Source organism: Monodelphis domestica, chromosome 8 (assembly GCF_027887165.1).
Source record: "Monodelphis domestica isolate mMonDom1 chromosome 8, mMonDom1.pri, whole genome shotgun sequence".
Lineage (NCBI taxonomy): Eukaryota > Metazoa > Chordata > Mammalia > Didelphimorphia > Didelphidae > Monodelphis > Monodelphis domestica.
The window spans coordinates 109,430,282-109,450,765 of record NC_077234.1 but is presented as its reverse complement, the minus strand read 5'-3'; the positions used below and the strand labels follow the sequence as shown (position 1 = coordinate 109,450,765).

The following is a 20,484-nucleotide window of genomic DNA, read 5'->3' as shown; positions in this document are numbered from 1 at the left end:
AGAGGCCTCCAAAATTAGACCTATTCAAAGTAATATTCCCAGATTCAAGTACTATCTCCCAGAGGAAATTTATCCTCATTTCCCATCCCCCCAGGCAGCTATCAGTACCTTTACTCTAGAAATTACTTTGTGTATTTTTTTTTTATAATTTTGTGTGTGCATGTTGTTTCCTTACTAGAAATATCAGCTACTTCTTGACAGCAAGAAGTACTTTATTTCTGTCTTGGGGTACCAAGTGTCTAATTCAGCGCCTGGCATATGTGTTTAATAAAATGATTGTTGAAACAATAAATTTATGACTACCTAGTCCCCTCTCAGGAAGGCAAGACCTTCAAAATAGATAAAGTAAATCCCAGACTCAGATTTCAGTTACACTTCTGAATATTCATTACCGCCTCCCATCCACCTAACCAAGTCCAAATCCCAGAATCTACTTTAGTCAAACCAACCTAGTTTAGACAAACAAGAAGCTCACACAATAAGCATTTGTTTTTACTACCAGCTTCAGTGAGTTTTTAATATGTGCTCTATCTAAACATCATGGGGCTGTTTTATAGACAGCTTTATAAACCTTAACGCTACATATAATAAGTAGAAATACTAAATAAATTGTAGCTACATTTGCTGTTATTAGAATCCTGAGTAAAAATACAAAGGGCAAAGTATGTATGGTAGAAGTAGGAAAGCATAAGCTCAAGAACATATTTTCTCATGTTCTCTTGTAATTGATATTGCTACTTTACAGTTCTAAGACTTTGAAATAATCTTTTGGGCCAAAACATTTTTATTCCTCACCTCAATATAACCACATTAAATGCCTGGAAGAAAAACTGTGACTAGTTCTATTTTTTTTTTCAGTAGCGGTTGAGGTACTATAATAGTCTTACATAGCCATGGATACCTAATATTATGTTAACAACAAATCAGCATTTATAATAGCACTTTAAAGTTGGCAGACTAGTTTGCATGTTAATTCTTTTGATCCTTAACCTAATTAGAGGGAATATATTATTACCCCCCCTTTTCTATCCCTTACTTTCCTTAGCCTTTTTAACTTTATTATATAAGAATATAGTATAAGAATTTTAACTTTATGGTATAAGAATTAAGACTATATGAAAAAAAAATATATATATAATTAAAAGTGAGTGTGGGTATGTTTATGAGTGTATATATAAATATGTGTATGTAATATATTCACATGTGACATACATACATATGTATATACATTGTACACATACACACGTGCATGTGTATATTACGTAGATACATACACACCTAGATTTTTGTTTCCTACCTCTTTGCTCTTTGAAACTTCGGCAATAGCAGCTGTTCTCTGTTTTTCAAATTCATCATTATCACCTGGAGGTTTGGCAGGAGCTGTTACTTGCAATGTCTTTCTCCGATCAAGTTCTCTGCTATCCACTTGAATATGAGACACACACTTCTAGTGATATAAAACATATATAAAACCAATTTGCTATCTAATATAAAATGTCCATTTTATATTTAATTACATTCCATGTTTTATTTCCTAAAGAAATGAAAATATAACTTTTAATAACAGAACTCACTGGATGAAAGCTTTACCTCATCATTTTAAAATCTGAGTATAAAAAAGATTAAACTGATAAAAAAATAAAACAAAACTATTAGCTGTATGAATGGGCAAGTCATAATTTCTCTTGACTTAGTTTCCTCATATATAAATAAATACTCAGTGACTTCTAAGATTCCTTCTACCTCTAAATCAATGTTTCTCTCATTCTATTATTAATTCAAAATATACTTGATGAATCATGTCATTGAACAATGGCAAAATGATTTTCACTTAATAATGTAAATAATTATAAAGTCAATCAGATAAGTGTCTAATTTCATTTAGGGAAAGTATCTGAAAGGTTCTAAATTTCAAAGAAATTCGAGGGGAATGAATAAATACAATGTATAAAAAAGAAAAAAGCTTCACTTCAACATTTCACTAACACTTGGCTGTTTTCAATCCTTTGATATATCTATTATCTCTATGGTATGATTATCTTTCCACCATTAGGTGGGGATCAAAATTCATTCAAGCCTGTCTTCCTGTCTAGCTGTTCCTTTAATTCACAGTTCAAGCACCATTTTCTACATGAAGCTTTCCTAATATTCCCAACTGTTAGTGTCTTCCATCTCAAACTACCTAGTTCTTAACTACTTTTTATATGTTTGTATACATCACTTTATATTTATATCTCCCACATTTAGTATGTAAGCTCCTAGTGAGTAGAAATTTTTTCATTCTTTGTACTTGTATCCTTTCCAATTGGCACACAGTAGGCACTTAATAAATACTTGCTGATGAACTGATTGATATATCTTTTCATAACTCCTCTATGGAGGATACCCAGTATAACAGAGTTGTAAGTTTAAAGTGTTATTTAGTTAAACTGATAAGTTCCTGTCAATTAGTTCCATATATAAAATCACAAATATAACAGAGACTGGCAGATATAATGAGCACTCCTAAATGAAGTAAAAATTTGATAGTATTTTGTAGTACATCAACTATAAATCACTTGCAAAATCTAAATGAAGTGTATTACCCTAAACAAAAAGTCTGAAATCTCTCAAAGATAAACACCACAAAATATACCATATTTATAACAATTTAAACATCTTCTAGTTATACATACATCAAACATCAATATTTTTCTTCAAATTATTTAAGCAAAGTTTATCAAGGTGAAATAAAAATAAAAATGAATGTACATTAAAATTTATTTCAATTTTTTTAGATTATACTTTTATAATACTTCTTAATCCAAAAAAAAGTCAAATACAAATGTTGAAATTTTTTAAAACAATTAAGCCTTTTTGAATAAAGATAACTGCTGATTGTAAATAGAAAGTAATTTACATGAGGAAACTTTTTGGCAATAATATTGGGGGGGAAATTTTCAAACATCATCATTATTTTAAAATGAATTATTATATTTGTTCCCATTGTCTTAATCATTAACAAATAGAAAAATCCTTTTCCCAATTTGAGATTACAAAAATAGCAATGCACACATAGTATCTGCTTAGGTTTTGCTTAATAGTAAATGGTTTTATCCATTTGATCAATCTTTTTGTTTTCGGACAACCAGTAAAAAAGTCAGATTTTCTTGACATGGATCACATTAAGACCTAACTATATCCCTTTTAGCTTCATTAATTTTTGTACCTGTTAAAAAATCATGGTTAATAATGTTAAAAATTATGGTTAATAAATAAAAAATTATGGCTAAATGGTTAAAATTATGGTTAAAAATAAAAATCATGGTTAATAATGTTAAAAATTATGGTTAATAATGACCATAGTTCTTAACTCTATCCAAATAGCAATATTTGAAGCACAGCTCTAATACCAAGGCAGAAACACATGGTCTTCAGTTCATTTCCTCCCATCCTGGAGTAAGGTTTCTTTTCTTTTCTTTTTTTTTAAACCCTTACCTTCCATCTTAGAATAAATACTATGTATTGGTTCCAAGGTAGACAAATAAGAAGGGCTAGGTAAAGGGGGTGAAGGGACTTGTCCAGGGTCACACTGCCAGTAAGGTTTTCAGATTTGGACATGTGTACATTTTCTATAATTGGGTGCCTGTCCTAATTTTTAAAAGTTAAAAGGCATGTGTGTTTGTGTATCTGATAGCAAAATTTAATTCCTTATAACCTTGTTTTGACTTTCTTTTGAGAAGGAAGATCATATACCAGACAGATTATTCAGAATTAAATTGAGGGAGAAGGGCAAGGACAGTGGCAGTGGAGATGATACTCAGAGAACCAAAGGACAGGAAAAGTTGATGAGCATACCAGGCTTAATTACTCAGTGCTAAGTTTATCTGACACCAATAGTTAATTGTAATGAGATTAAATGTATAATAAATTACATATTTCTATATGGGACTATAAAATAGGAGTTTCAGTTAACTAGGAAAATAGAAAAGATAGAACTTCAAAATTCATATCAAATTTATAGGAGGTCAGGATTGAAAAGTATGGGACGTGTAAAATCAAGGCTTGATGAGTATACATGAAAGGGTATTCTTTCTTTTCAAATTTCCTTTTTTAAAAATGTTTTTACTATAAATTATTTCAATAAAAGTTTTAAATAATTTTTAAATTAATTTTTTTAAAATACACAAAATCCTAAACAAAATTTTAAACTATTAGCATTTTTATAAACATGCACAATTACAATAATTTTGGTGCTCTCATGTTTAGATATTTTTTTCATCTAAGTATTTATAAAGTCAAAATTTAGAGGGGGGACAGGAATAACAGAGGTGATTTTTTAATATAGACATAACCAATTAATGTATTGTCCTAAAGTTTGCTTTCTTTAGACCATATCATTTTGTCTTTTCAAATCTCTTATATTCTTCATATATCATTTTTAAGAAATAACTTACTATTACATCAATATCACAATTTATTCAGTTATGCTGAATGGAAAGGGGGGTCAGTTATTATAGAAATTTATTTTCTACCATAAAATTTTAAATTATCTCTGTTATGAAAATAATCTAACTAGATTTGAATATAAATTGATTTTTATTTGTGGGACAATACCAAAACAATTTGTCAGTATGTCAATGACCATCAATATAAATAGGTTTCTCATCTATGATTTGATTTTTGCAAAGAAATAAGGAACAATTATTAAGTTCTTCTGCCTGTTCAATAATTCATTAATAAATAATTTCAGTGACCATTTCATGAATATAGTTTGAACAATAAAAAATTAATTTCATTAATTAAAATTAATCTTAAAATTCGTCTTTCAAGGTAAAAAAGTTTCATTACCTGTCCAAAAGGCACAAAAGGAGGTGGTCCACCTTCTGTTCCAATGTTGCTTCTGTTGTGTTTTGACAAGCTCTAGGGATAAAAATAATTTTTTTAAATGAAAATGAAACAACTGAGCAATATTTTTTTCAAACTTGCAAAGTTCTTGGAATTATTTTCTTACTTCCAAAAAATGTTTTTTAAATAAATTCCTAACACTCATATCCTAATTTCATTGAACAGCTTATATACATTGTCATAGGTGATTACAATATCTAATTGTCATAGACAATAGACAATGAAATATTTACTAAAATGAAAAAGATAAGCTTGTTTTTTCAAATTGCTGATTTTCTTACCATCACAGAAGCTCAAAGCTGAATGTTACCTCAGAGTCCAAACTATTTCTGAACAGGCTTCCTCTTTACTAAATCTTCAAATGCAGTACATCCAGCTCTTCTTTTTTTTTTTAATTTTCTCTATTATTACTATGAACTTGATAAGCATTAATAAACATGAAAATTTCCACAGAGAAAAAAAATGAAGTTCACATATGAAATTGTGAGACTCTATTAGAGTTTTTAAAACATATTTATTTCTAATTTAACATGGTAGTTCCAATCCTGTTTTGCTCTTATTTGTAATTTTTGAGTCATCAATGTTCTTTTATTTTTTCTTATTTCAACATGATTATCATTAACCCTAGTTTTCAAAACCCTCTCATTCAACAAGAAACCAATAAATGTTTTTCTTTTAATTTTTCTCCCTCCTTCCTCCCCAAGAAGGCAGGCTCATACATAGGATAAAAGCATGTTATTTCCCTGTTCATCAAGTTGTGAAACAAGACATGGTTTGCTTACACTAGAGAAAAATTCATGGAAGAAATAAAGTGGAGAATGGTATGTTTCCATTTGCATTTAAACTTTGCTCCTTCTATGGCAGGGAATATACTTTTTCATCATGAGCCCCTTGGAGTTGTCCTGGATCCTTGCCTTGTTGATAATAGTTAAGTTATTCACAGTTGATCATCGTATATTACTGCTATGTACTGTGTACAACCTTCTGGTTCTGCTCACTTCTTTTTGCATCACTTCATATAAGTCTTTCCAGGTTTTTTTGTGACCATCATGTCATTTCTTGTGGCACAATAGAATTCCATATAATCATATACCACAACTTATTCAGCTATTCTCTAATTGATGGGTACTTCCCTTCAATTTCCAGTTCTTTGTTATCACTAAAAGAGCTGCTATAAATATTTTAGAACATATAGTTTAGAATACAGAATAATATAATAATAGTAATAAAATAAATATGGAATAAACATAGTTTAGAACACATATTCTAGTTCCTCTTAAAGACGTCCAGTGATGGAAAACTCATTACTTCCTGGGGCAATTTATTCCAGTGGGGGACAGGTTCAATTCTTAGAAATATTTTCTTACATTATCCTTAAATGTGCTTCTCTATAACTTTCACCCATTACCTAACAAAAAGAAGTAATTTTTAAAGGAGGTATTATAGTAGCCTTAAAGTATCTGAAGGGATAGTATAAAAGAGAAATTAGATTTACTCTGCTTGGGTCTAGATCAGAAAAATAGGTCAAAGTTACAAGGGCATATCTTTTTGTAAGTTTTTTTGTAAAAAGAAACTTGCTAACAATTGGAGCTAACTAAATGGAGAATACATCAACTAAGGAGGTCAGTATATATCTTCAAGTGAAGATTGGGTAAGCATTTGCTGGAGATGTTTTAAAGTGAATTCTTGTATGTGTTGGACTAGATCAAGACATTTCATATCATGGACTATCTTTGACAGTTTGGTAATGACTATGGTCTCCTCAAAATAACATTTTTAAGAAGATAAAATATAATAAATAAGATTAAAACCCTAAGGGAACCAAATGTATTAAAAAGAGTCAAAAAATATTTTTTAAAACAAATTCATGGACCCCAGATTAAGATCTATTGAATTATGTGGGCTCTAGGGTCCATCCCAATTTTGATATTCTATGACTGCTGTGAAACTTTAACAAAAGCAATATTTTTTTCAAAATTTCTTTCTGTTATAAACTTGATAAACATCGACAAACATGACGATCTCCATATTTTTTAAAAAGTAGGAAATGAATTAACATGCAACTGGGAATGACTATTAAAGTTTCTTTTAAAAGTATGTTAAATTTAGCACAGCAAAAACATTATACTGCTTGTCTGTGTCCTCTGATGAACTTATTTCTGCTTTTTCCTACCTATGTATTTTTACTGTTTCTCTGACAATTATTCTCCATTAAGGACAATGTTAATTGGTAGAGTACACTAGAGATGGTTGACCCATTTCCTACACTTAAACTTTTAAATGTTCTCTCCTCAAAGCCTCTTCATTCTATATCCAGTCCCCTATATTCTCCTGCTAACACCTAATTTTTTTCAACTGAATTCATTTCTGTTAGTTGCAAATTATTCCTAATGTTATCTTTACAATTCTTAAGGGATAGCTAACTTGTTAGGGCAAAAAAAAAAACCTTAACTATCATTTGTGACTCAATGAACATAACTAAAAAGAAGTGATCAATGAAAGGATGTTATACTGAAGTGAAATTTTGTCATCTATTCTAATTACTCTCTGCCTCTTTCAAACAAGTATGGAGTAAAAAACACTAAGAATAAAAAAAGTAAGTATAGTCATCATTATTGACATTCTCTTGGTTGCCATTAGTTCTTTAGGAAATGTATTAGTGAAACACAAGAGAGATACAAAAAAGAAAAGAGTATACATATTTTTTAAGAAAAAAAATTAGGATGAGACTTAGGGCAATTTTGTTACTGTTAAATTTAATACTCATTTCAAAAAAATTAATAGAAAGTTCATTGTTTCAAACACAATTTTCTTATTTATTTAATGTTGCATACTTCTTTGATAAAGATTAAGTTTATAATAAAAAAGAAAGGTAATTTAAGTACAAAAAATTTTGTAATAGAATTAATGATTTTTTCCTGCTTTCCAAGTTAATGTCCACCTTCCAGTTTAATTTTTTAGTGTTGCTGATACAATCAAGTTTTTTTGGGTCTCAAAATTTTTTCTTTTTATTTTTTTTAAACCATGACCTCCAATCTTGGAATCAATTCTGTGTATTAGAAGAACAGCAAGGGTTAGGCAATGAGATTTAAGTGACTTGCCCAGGATTACACAGCCAGAAAGTGTCTGAGACCAGATTTGAACCTAAGAACTCACATTTAGATTATTCTACCCTAGTTAGTCTAACAAAAACAGGAATGTCTACTGCCAGACTTAAGGATTAAGTATTTAGGAGGATGGCCTATGACAGACATGTGCTAGCAAATGACAAAACAGACACAACTGACAGACCCCTGGGCTGTCCTAAGTCAAGCTTAAGCTACCATTGGTACATGTGAGACACAGGAAAGCAATGTAAAAACTGTCTATATATTTGGCATCAATTCCTCTCTTCAGGCTCTTTCAGTGGAGAGGTGGCTCTGGTGGCAGCTTGCTGAGCATTTTGGCATCTTGGCATGGCAGCACCTATTGTCCCAGTTTGGCAGTGAGTTTTCCTTGATACTATACTGGGAGAAGCTTAGAGGCCTAGTTCAAGTGAGGCATCTTCACTGAGCTCTCTCAGAGTTTAGGCTGATTCTTTTTTCCTTAACCTTCCAAACACTATCCTCTTAGAAAAGCCTCTTATCTACTTCAAAGACCTCATGGTGGAGGTCTTTGAACTCCCCCTGGCAAAGGTCAGGCAAGAGAAATTCTATACCCTCTCTCTCTCTCTTCTCCTTAATTCCTTCCCTCTATGTTAATTAAAATCACCATAATTTTCCAAACTGACTTGGGTATTTTATTTGGGATTTTCCCTGATGACCAAATTAATTTAGATTAAGTCATAACCCTAAAATTACCTTTACATGTCTCTAGGCCTGGCTCTCAATCCACTAACTGCCCCTACAATTTTTTTTTCTTACTTTTCTTATAAAAAGATTGTTCTTATTATCATCTTCTGTCATCTTACAAATGAGGGTAGTATCCTTATTTTAAACAAGGGTAACTCTAACCTGTCATGTTTCAACTCTTGGCAATGAAAGCAAGTATTTGATGAGTGAGCTAATTCTAGACCCTTTTACCTTAACTGCAGCAGCTTCTTCACATGAGACAAATCTCCATAGGATATAGTGATATTCCACATAAACAGCTGTTTCTTTATTCATTTGCAGTGGCAGAGGCAACAAAGAATATGCTCACTCCTCCTCCTGGCCCAAGGTGTCAGAAAGCAAAGGAGGAACATCCTTTAATGAAGAGAATACTCCTAGCAGTACACTCCAAAAGGAACCTAAAGTCCATTAGCATAAAAAGGCAGAAACTATGAGAAAGAAGTCTAAGAGGCAGAGTTTGTTAACACTAGAATGGGGTTCCAGAGGGCAGAGTGGAATGGGAGTCATAGGGACATAAATACTGAAGGGGGATAGGGCTGAGGCAAATGAAGATTTTAAAAAGCAGGAAGTGGTTCCAGGGGAAATGGAGTTTTACCTAAAAAAAAAAAAACTGACTCAAAGGGAGTTATAGCACTAAGAAGAATTGAAGTTTTGCAAATAAAATATAACCAATTCAAATCCTGTAAAATTGACAGTTCTGACTTAAAGGGCAAAAGATAATTCCTTTAAGATAAAGACAATAGATAATTTGTGAAGGAGATAGTTCATAAATAAGGCAAAATTTAAGTTTGGAAATTTAAAGGTTTTGGTTCTTAGCTCTAAAATCTTTGCTATGAAATTTATCTAATCCAATCCTTTCATTCTTCCAATGAAGGATATGAAGACCAGAGAAGTGGTTTGCCCAAGGTCACACAACCAGCTAATAAAAGAACATGAAACATAGGTCTCCAGAATCATAGCACTGACTTTCTGTCTACTAACAATAAAAACAGAGCCCTAGAAAAGCAAAGAGCAAGCACTTTTAAAGGGTATGATAGTTCTAATAAGGTACCAGGCTAGATAGTTAAATGTGTATTTATAGTGCATGTTAAGATTTATTTTATAATTTTAAAATTTAATTTTAGAAACTCAAAGTAGAAACCTAATTTATTCTCAACAAGAAGTTTATCTTGCAAATGAAGACAGTACAAATACATTTATAATATATAGATATATTTTTAAGATCCTCAGTACTTTGATATTAGAGTAATACAAGTTGGCTCATTTTACTCTTGAGTATAATTAAAAGCCCTGTGACAGAGGCTGGCACTAAAGAAAAAGTGCCAGGCTAAAGAGTGTGTGAAACTGATTACCTCGATGGGTGAGGAGCCCCAAGGGGTTGGAATCTGGAGGAGGAAAAGACTCTGGCTGGGAAAGGAGTTAGTCTCTCAGTCTTGAAAAGCCAAAGGGAGAAGGTGAAAAAAAGACTTTCTCCTGAAGGTTATCCACTTTTCCTGCTGATGACTGGAAATCCTTCCCCCCCAACATTTCCCAATTGAAGGGACTTTCTGAAGAGAAACCTGAGCAGACTTTTACCTCAGCTCCTGTTGCCCAGGGGTGAGTCAACCTGACTTTCTCTCAGGGCACTTAAGCTGCCAAGACCTGAGTTCCCCCCAAACTCAAGGAGGGAGGGGAAAGGGTTTATTTAGAGAAAGGGACCCCTTTTCCCTACTTCCCTTTCCCATTCTTTCCATGTTAGTTATTCCTTTGTATTACCTTTATTGAGTTGACATTAAAATAGGTTTACTTTTCCCCAAGTAGAGTGTGAGTGGACAGATCAAGGGGAGACCCTTTGGTCTTGAGTAGTGGAAGGGGGACAAGAAGGACAAGAGTGAACCTGGGGGAGCAGCTTTAGCTAAGGAGGGAAGGCAGAAGGGGAAAAATCTTCAAACCCCCTCTCCTCTCTATGAGAAACCCTAAACATCAGCTGTCTCCCCTGTACCCTGATTTGTGAAGGGAGGTTCTACTCTCTTTACCCCTCTCTATACTGAAAGACTGAACCCCTGTAATACAAATTAACCTCTCTTATAATACAGTCCCAAAAGGCAGTACTAGTAAATTTGTATTTCTGCCAAAGGATGACATCAGCTAAAAGTATTAGTAGAAGAATAAAACTTTTAACAGTGGTACCATGGTTTGGTTACTACCAAGAGAATTCCATTCCCAGTATATTGCTATACTGGGAAGAAGAGAAATATATTGGTTTTATAGTTAAATAAAAAGATGGAGAATATAGAAGGAAGTTAAGATATCTGATAAAGGAAGCACATTCAACCAATGAATTTTGGCAAATAGAGACTTCTATTACAATTCTAAAAAATATTTATCAACCTTTAAGGATTAAAATTAATAGTTTGACTAAAATATGAGAGAATGTGGTCACTGATATTATAACTCAAGTCAAATGACTTTTTATTTAGCAGCTTCATTTACAAAATAGAGGGAAAGAGTAAAGTGGAGAAATGTGAAAGAGGGTAGTGTAAGCAGTCTAGCTAATCACCCTAAACATTTGATCTGATGCCTGGCTCAAACCAGCCAGGGCTCATTAACCCTCCACTGGAGGACCCTCAGATGGAGGGCCATTTAGCATGAGGACCCAGTGATGAATAACCACATGGCCCCCTCCAGAAACTATCTCTCCAGAAACTAGGAAAGGAGTCAGTTTTTCACTCACCCACATTGTGGTCCAAAGGGGGAGATGCAAGAGGAGTCTTACCAAATGCTAGAGACCCAGGACCACTCTGAAGAAGGTCCTCCACCAGCTTCCAAAGCCAACAAAGCCTCCAAAGAGCTCAAAGACTGCCCTCACAGGAATTTGCAGCCACTTTTTAAAGACCCTTCTTTTCATCACTTCCTGTGCCTTCCTCCACTTTACAGGGATCAATTGCAGTTTATAACTTTGCTTAGAACTACCCGGGGCAATAAGTCATTTCTAAGTTGTCACCCACTTTAGCATGTGGGTTACGGACTTCCCCTATTTATGCATTAAGTAGGATGTATACGCTTCTGGTGATTAAATTTAAAAGTAGACGAGGGGAGAATTAATCCCATCTTCACAAACCAAAGTGATTCTGATCTTTTTTTCATTTCCTACAATTTACATCTATTTCTTAGGAAGATAAATTTTCCTGGCTTGAGGTCCAGCACTCTATCCACTACACCACCCAGATAACTCTCTATGTATATATATTAATATAAAGTAGCAAAAGATATAGGAACTAAAAAGCAAACTTTTTTAAAATCTATAGATTTATTACAGACCAAGTTAAGAAAAATGCAAATATAATTATTAAACAAGGTAATATGCATAATGTCAAGAGAACCTGGATTCCCTTGCTCTGAGCTTTACTAGCTTTGTGATCTCCAAGTGCTCAGAGAACTCCCTTGTCACAGACAGCCAGAGAAATGGTACAATAGTGCACTGGTGCAAGGGGTTCCCACACTGGAACTATAGTAACATATGAAAGCATCTAATATGGTTGTAAGTATAAGAGATTGGGGAGAAATATATCATGAAACTATCTACATACATTAAATCATAAATTCTTAATACAGTGTGGTATCTGAGAAAAATCAGTCAAAAGAAAAATGCCCCACTGAATCTAAAACAGATAATCTGAATCATGTAGGGCAGGGATCCCCAAACTACGGCCCTCGGGCCAAATGTGCCCCCCTGAGGCCATTTATCTGGCCCCCACTGCACTTCCAGAAGGGGCACTTCTTTCATTGATGGTCAGTGAGAGTACTGTATGTGGCAGAGCCTCAAAGTAAAGTGCGGCATCACTCATATACAGTACTACTTCCAGTGACATAATCCTTTGCGTGGCTCCTTGTTCTGAGAACGAGGCACTGCACATTTATGTGGCTACACAATGGAAGACATCAGCATGGTGAGCGGTGATCTGGGGGAGAGGATTCCGCACTGTGTATACTGCTGCCCGGTATAGTGGTGGCAGTGATGGGACTGTGAGAGGTGTGACAGGCCTATCACATCCAGCACTGCAGCCTCCCCTATTCCAGAGAGCAGTATACAGATTTGTTCATACTTTTTTTTTTAATAGTCCAGCCTTCCAAGTTCTGAGGGACAGTGAACTGGCCCCCTGTGTAAAAAATTTGGGGACCCCTGATGTAGGGCAAGGGATAAATCATTTTAGGTATAAGATAATATGGGATTTATTCACAGTAACTAAACTAATGAAGCAGAAAGGAAGTTTTATTTCTGGCATTAAGATGCTTGAGAATTACATTAATTTAGCAAATTATATCTGATTCAAACTGCCTGGAGTTATTTGCACTGAGCATTCAACTATCTACTCAACCTCTTTCCTTTACAGTTATATTGTCACTTTGGTGTAGCTGCAACACCTACCTAAGTTACCTGCCAACATTTTGCTTAAATAGTTTCTTATGCTTCCCTCTCCCTATTTATTTTTTGTTAATGCTCAGCACTCCCTACTTTCCAAAATTAACATTACAGCTATGATTTCTATCTGCACAATTCCCATGTACTGATAATCCACCTGCCAGCTGCTTGGCCAAGACTCTCTGTGGATCCCTCATTGCTATAGTTACCTGTGAAGATTGGATTTGGCCATCTCCTGATTGTAACAATGAAGGTACTTAGCTCTTCATTGATAGTGAAGATAAAATTGTAATCCCTGGTGTATTTTTAGATTTTAATCTCCAAAGTATTTAAAGCAGATATACTCATTTTAACTTCAAAAAGGTGTTAACTAACCAAAAAGGTGTTAACTAACCACAAAAGGTGTTAACTAACTACAAGAGGTATGACACCCATTTCATACATTGAGTGGGCAATCCTTTAAAGGAGCCTCTGCAATGATTAGTAGACATAAAATTTAGGGGAGGTGACACAAGAGAAAAAGGTCTCTAAATAGAGGAAACAGAGGCACACAAGAATGGAAAAACTGAGAGATCTTCAGTCACTCAGAGTTAGACTGGATAGAACAGTCACTCGTGCTTGGAGTGAAGAAGTCACATGGAGGAGAGACTGGAAGACAAACACTTGAGGAGAGACTGGAAAACAGACACTCAGACTTGGAGTGAAGACACTGGGCTGTGGAACTGGACCGCTGGAGGAGCTCATGCTGGAGACCTCAGTCTGCTTTCCTTTTAGATGGTCACCATGGTGAGTGGAAAGGCTGACTTAATTTCCTTGCCTTTCTGGAGGTGTGAACCTCTGAGAAAGGCTCATCCTTTCTCCTGGCAGAGGCTCAGAATTTCTACCTGGCTCTGAGGAAGCCAGAACTTTCTCTCTCTCTCTCCCCTTTGCTCTTTTCCTTAATATCCTCCCTCCTTTGTAAATAAACTACCATAAATTCCATTCTACTTTATTAATTCATTTTAGAATTTAGAAATTAAATCCCTGGAGATCACCAATTTAAATATTCAAGTCCAACCAAAATAAATTTTAACATGCCAGACAATTACAACTGAAAAATCTGGAGAGAATCATAATGACATTAAGTTATATATTTTAAAATATACTGCAAAATGACATCTGTCCCCTAAGAAGAAAACTATATAGTATAACAAGAGAAGTGGAGCTATATGAAATAATGTTCTAAATAGCAACATCTAATGGAAACTTGGCAGAGAATAAACTGGAAGTGAATTTCACCTTGATTTATTGCATACACAGCAGTTAATGCACTGGGATCATAAGGAATATGCTGCAGAAAAAGAGAATAAAGTATCATCATACTTAGCACATTCCACATTTTTTAAAAGTATCTATTAAAAGCAAACAATATATCTTCTCTGAATTCATTTTTATTCTATGACAGATGATTTTTATTTAAAACTAATGAAAAGTTAGTTTTGAGTTAAAATGTTTTATGCTTTGTTTAAACAAATACAATTGAAAGAAGTTATAAAATACCACATATTACAAACACTAAATTATATCATGATTTAGGATCATAGGCAAGGCAAACTCTAGCATTAATAATATATCCAAATCCCATTTTCTTTTACACAAATAGAGCTATTCCAAAAGAAGTTACTCTAAAAATAGAAAAAAGAGAACTGTATCATACCATCAGAATGCCTGAAAAACTCCTAAAAACTTGAGCCTTTAGGAGTGGTCCAAAAAGATAAGTCTTGGCTTTGAGAATCACCCCCATTAAGTCAATATTCAGCAAATGTTTATAAGCACCTGATGTTTTCAAGACACAGAACTAAGGCTTAAAGAGGATATAAAGATGAATAAGATAGTCCTTGCCCCAAGCTTACAATCCAATTGGAGATAGGAGTACACAAATGAGTATAATACAAAGTAGAATATAGGTAAGTTCATTAGATAATTAAAAATGAAGTGCCAAATTCTCCACAACTTAAAGAATAGTAGCAGCAGAACAAATACTGCTAGGAACCTAGAAGTCGGTGGATGAAAACATGAAAATAGAGTTATAATGATAGTCTAAAGTAATTTTATTTCATAATTTACAAGTCTATTCCAAGAACATTCATGCTTCTGAAAACTACTTTCTCCTTCAGAACTAGTAGTTTGGGCCTACAGGAGTTTGGCTGTAGACAAGAAATTTACTCCTACTGCTCTACAACTCAGTAATCTTGTCCACTTTGTCTTCAACTCACCAACCAATGCTAATGCAAGTTTACCCTATTGCTTGCACAAAACAATACAACTCTGCTTCATCTGGCTCCCAAAGATTCCTCCCTGGGCTTTTAAGAGGGCATGGTTATTACTTTTTTAAATCTCTCAACCTCTTTTGAAAGTCTAGATGAGCTAGTCCTATTAGAAACTGTTTATGTTCTACAACTCACCCTTGTTCCGACCACTACCTTAAAAGAGATTCTATAGGGAGATCTTTTTCTTGATTCAGATCTTGATGAAATTTCCTTCTCTTACATCCACACCTTGTGGATCCACAACACAGCTTGTCCCTCTCCTTTTTATGGCTCCTTCCCCTGAAAAACTTCATTTCTCATTTGAATCTGTACTCTCCAAAGGCCATACCTCTAATATCTGCCTAATGGCTAAGGTGATACAAACACACACACACACACAAAAAAAAAAAAGAAAGTGGACAGTCTTCAAAGAGGGCTCTGATTACTTCCCAAGTTATAGACCCAAGTAATGTACTTCAATTATCTCCCAATGGTAGAGTTTTCAGCCACCACCACTCACACCTTGAACAATATATGCTACAATAAGAAAAGTTGTATAGACATACAGCATTATCAACATACTCCCATTTTATCAATAATCACAAAAGTTAATTCCATGATAATCATAATAACATATCCCAATACTGAGAAGCTTACATCTAAAGACATTGTGAATCCTTTTAAAAAAAAAAAGGTGAGGTGGACTCAAGAAGGCAGAGTAAATGCAGAGATTTGCCCGAGTTCCTCTCAAAACAAATTTAAAATAAGGCCTCAAAATGAATTTTGGAGCAATAGAAATATGAATCAAAGGTTAGGGTGGGGCAATTGTGAACTCCAAGACAACTTAGGTCAGCAAGAAAGGTCTATCACATTGGGGTGCGATTATAGTCCAGTCCAGCTAGGGCTGAATCAATGCAGCCTGGCCAGCAAGCCAGTAACAGGCCTGAGGGCAAGTGAATCAGTGGTTGCAACCACTTCCATAGCTCTCAGTACACAGATGGTATAAGATTCATACAACTGGTTGGAAAATTACAGCAAATTCTGGACTGGCAATGGAAGCAGGCCTCTGTTACACTGCCCATACACAGTTCCAGGTCACAATCCCAGGAGCATTAGCAGGAACAGAGACATAGTTCCAGGGCAGAAAAATCTGATTGTAGTGGGTGACACAAAGAACAGAAGACAAAGGACAGAAAAGGAGAGCAATAAACACACCTCACCTTAGACGATACTACCTTGGAAAAACTACAGAGCCCCAGAACTAGTTCTCAAAACAGCAGCAAGGGAAAACCTGATGCTTGGGACAGTGTCCTTCAGGCCCTGGGATATAGCCCAACTTTAACACAAATTTAAAAGTCAAAAAGGAAGCTGGGGGAAAAAAATGGGCAAACCAAAAAAAAAAACCTAACCATAGAATTATTGTGGTTACATAGATAATCAAGACAAAAAAAGTCAAAAGTCAAAACAGTTATATAAAAACCTCAAAAAAAAGAAAAAAAAGAAAATTGGATTCAGAGGTCCCCCCCCCAAAAAAAAAAGAATTTCTGGAAAGGTTAAGGAAAATTTGGAAAAAGAAATGAGAGTGATGCAAGAAAATCATGAAAAAAAGGTCAATAGCTTCATAAAGGAGGCAAAAAAATGAAAAAATAATTATCTTGAAAAACAATAGGGTGAATGGAAAAAGATGTATAAAAATTCACCAAAGAACTCATTAAAAAGAATAACTGGGGTGGAAGCTGGGTATTTCAGTGGATTGAGAGCCAGGCCTAGAGATGGGAGGTCCTAGATTCAAATCTGGCCTCAGACACTTCCCAGATGTGTGACCCTAGACAAACACTTGCCTAGCCCTTACCACTCTTCTGCCTTGGAACCAATACACAGACAGAAGGTAAGGGTTAAAAAAAAAAAAGAATAACTGGTTAAGTGGAAAAAGAGGTACGAAAGCTAACTCAATAAAATAATTCCTTAAAAATTGGAATTGAGTGAGTTGAAACTAATGGCTTCCTGAGCCATAAAGAAACAATGAAAGAGAATGAAAATAATAGAAGAAAATGTGAAACAACTGACCTGGAAAATAGATCCATGAGATAATTTAAGAATTATTGAACCACCTAAAAGCCATGATCAGAAAAAGCCTAGACATGATGTTTCCACATATTGAGAAGGGAAAACACCCTCATCTCTTAGAACCAAAAGGTAAAATAGAAATAGAAAGAATCCACCAATCATGTCCCAAAAGAAATGCCAACATGAAAAATCCCAAGAAAATTATAGCTAAATTCCAGAGTTTCCAGGTTAAGAAGAAAATATTAAAAGCAGCCAAAGAGAAACAATTTAAACATCACTGAGTTACAGTCAGGATAACACGAGATTAATATTACAGGACTAGAAGGCTTGAAATAAAATATTGTGGAAAACATAGAAGCTAGGATTATGACCAAAAATCATCTACCCAGCACAACAGTATAATCTTTCAAATATGACAGAAAAGGAAAATTATAAATGTTGTAGCAAACATGGAAAAATAGGTACACTAAAAACACTGTTGGTAGAGTTGTGAAATGATCCAACCATTCTGGATGACAATTTGGAACAATGCCCAAAAGGTCATAAAGCTGGGCATATAGTTTTGACTTTGCAATACTACTATTAGGTTTATATCCCAAAGAAATTTTTTAAAAAGTACTCATATGCACAAAATATTTCTGGCAGCTCTTTTTGTGGTAGCAAAGAATTAGAAATTGAGAACATGCTGAACAATTGGAATGGCAGAATAAGTTGTGGTATATAATTGTAACAGAATACTAAAAAATGATAAGGAGGTTGCTTTCAATAAAACGCAGAAAGACTTACATGAACTGATGCAAAGTGAACAACTGTGAATGACATAGTTATCAGTAATCATCTAAGAAAAATCTGAAGGATTTATGATAAAAAAAAAAACGCTATCCAGCTTCAGAGAAAGAACTGATGGCGTCTGAATGCAAATTGAGGCATGATATTTTTCTCGGAATTTTTGTTTTGGTCTGTGTTGTCTTCATAAAATAATTAACATGGAAATATGTTTTGCATAAAAATAGATATATTACCTAAATCAATCTGCTTACCTTCTCAATGAAAGGGTTAGGAAGAGAGGCAGAGAAAGAACTTGGAACTCAAAATATTCAAAAATGTTAAAAATTACTTTTACACATAATTAGAAAAAATACTAAAAAATAAAATGATTTAGGTCCTGATCAGACCAGAGTGTTACCCTTTGTTATATAGTACAAGAGAAACAATGTATCTGAGAACTTTAAATCTTTATTCAGGAAGAACATTCTTAGATAAGGACTAAATGGGGCAATAATATTAAGAATGTATTCCAAATACATAAAACTATATTTTCATACAGAGGTTTGACTTCATATGTCCTATGTGAACATTTTGCTCAATTTATTTTAACAACATAAAACAACCTACACCTGATACTTACTCTCTGTAATTCCCATTTTTCAATAAGGTGTTCCACTTCACCTCCAAGGACTACAGTGTTTGTGTCATTCAAAAGCAGGAATCCATTCTTTATATCAATAATGCCTGAGAGCTTTACTTTGGTTCCAGGTGGTGTGTTCAAGCTAAAATGAGAATCAAATAAAGACAAAATATTATTTTGTAAATCTTCTCCCTAAACAGAAATTCTGTCTCTAGCTTTTATGGAACTTGATTTTCAAAGTATATCATGGTATAAAATCACTTTTCATCTATTTGATTATTTCCATTTTCTCTTACTAATTTTTTCTACTAATCATAATACATATTATACATCTATTAATTGCAATGTAGATGAAACATACTATATACAAACAAAAAACATAAAACTGCATATAGATAGGAGATATTTAATTAGTAATAAGTCAAGAAATTTTAACATACATGAGCAATATAATTATCCACAAAAATTAACAATAAAAATAATAAATCAATCAACTAACAAAAAATTAAGTATCTATTATGTACTAGGAACTATGCCAGGCACTGTCGATACAAAGACAAAAATCACTGCCTTCAAGAAGCTCTATTCTTTGGAGAAAAACATAATTATACATAAAATATTTAGGGTGACTAGGTAACTCAGTGGAAAAAGTGCTGGGCTTGGAGTCAGGAAGATTCAATTTCCTGAGTTCAAATCTGGCCTCAGACACTTGCTGGCTATGTGACCCTGGGCAAATCATTTAATCCTGTTTGCCCCAATCCCCTCATTTGTACAAATATGCTGTAGAAGGAACTGGCAAACCACTCCAGTATCTTTGCCAAGAAAACCCAAAAGAGGGTAACAAAGAGTTGAAAAAGATTGAACAACATCATACATAAAATATACTCAAATATATTTATTATCACATCCATTGATAAATTTCCTCCAATAATAAAGATAACAACTCATTCATGTCTACATACCTGTTCCCAAAAGTTTGCTACAGGGAGGCAAACCAACATGGTGAAAATCTTCCTTGCTTTTTCCTGACATGATGCAAGTTCTAGTGGAACATTTTGGCTCTTTCCACTAACTATTCACTCAGCTTCACTATGTAATAAGACCAACTTTTCTTCTTATCACACATTTCTTTAATGAAATCATTTACTCTTGTGCCTCTCTGGAGTTCTTCATTGTTTGCTACCTTCTCACAAATACAAGCACCTCTCCACCACTGAATCATTCTGTCATTGTATCCTTCCGATATCTATCAATCTGTGGTCTCTGAACTGTGTCCCTCCCAGTATGATCTACCTCCTTACTGGGTTTTTTTTTTTCCTTCTCTCTCTCTGTCTCTCCAGTAAGAAAGCCCCCTAATTAGATTAGAGACTTGGGGGGGGGGGGGTGAATTCACAGGAGAAAGTAGGTTATGAAAGATTTCGAATGCCAAATAAAGAGGTTTTAACTCTGATCCTAGAAACAACAGGGAGTCACTGGAAGCTATTGAATTATGGGAAGGAGATAGCAGGGGAAAGGGAAGTTGACATTTTCAGAACTGCACTTTAGAAAAATCAATTGAAAAGC

General features: G+C 34.0%; 1 protein-coding gene across 3 annotated transcripts in view; it reads right to left on the bottom strand.

Annotated features, from left to right (window-relative positions):
- Window positions 1-20,484, bottom strand: part of TDRD3 (tudor domain containing 3) — a 200,567-nt gene that overhangs the window by 103,578 nt on the left and 76,505 nt on the right. For all 3 annotated transcript variants that reach the window (XM_056807205.1, XM_056807206.1, XM_056807207.1), the window contains 3 exons: window positions 18,922-19,063; window positions 4,831-4,902; window positions 1,298-1,447 (listed from right to left, as the gene is read on the bottom strand). In XM_056807205.1, coding sequence (XP_056663183.1) covers window positions 1,298-1,447; window positions 4,831-4,902; window positions 18,922-19,063 — 364 coding nt within the window. The remainder of the gene's footprint in view (window positions 1-1,297; window positions 1,448-4,830; window positions 4,903-18,921; window positions 19,064-20,484) is intronic.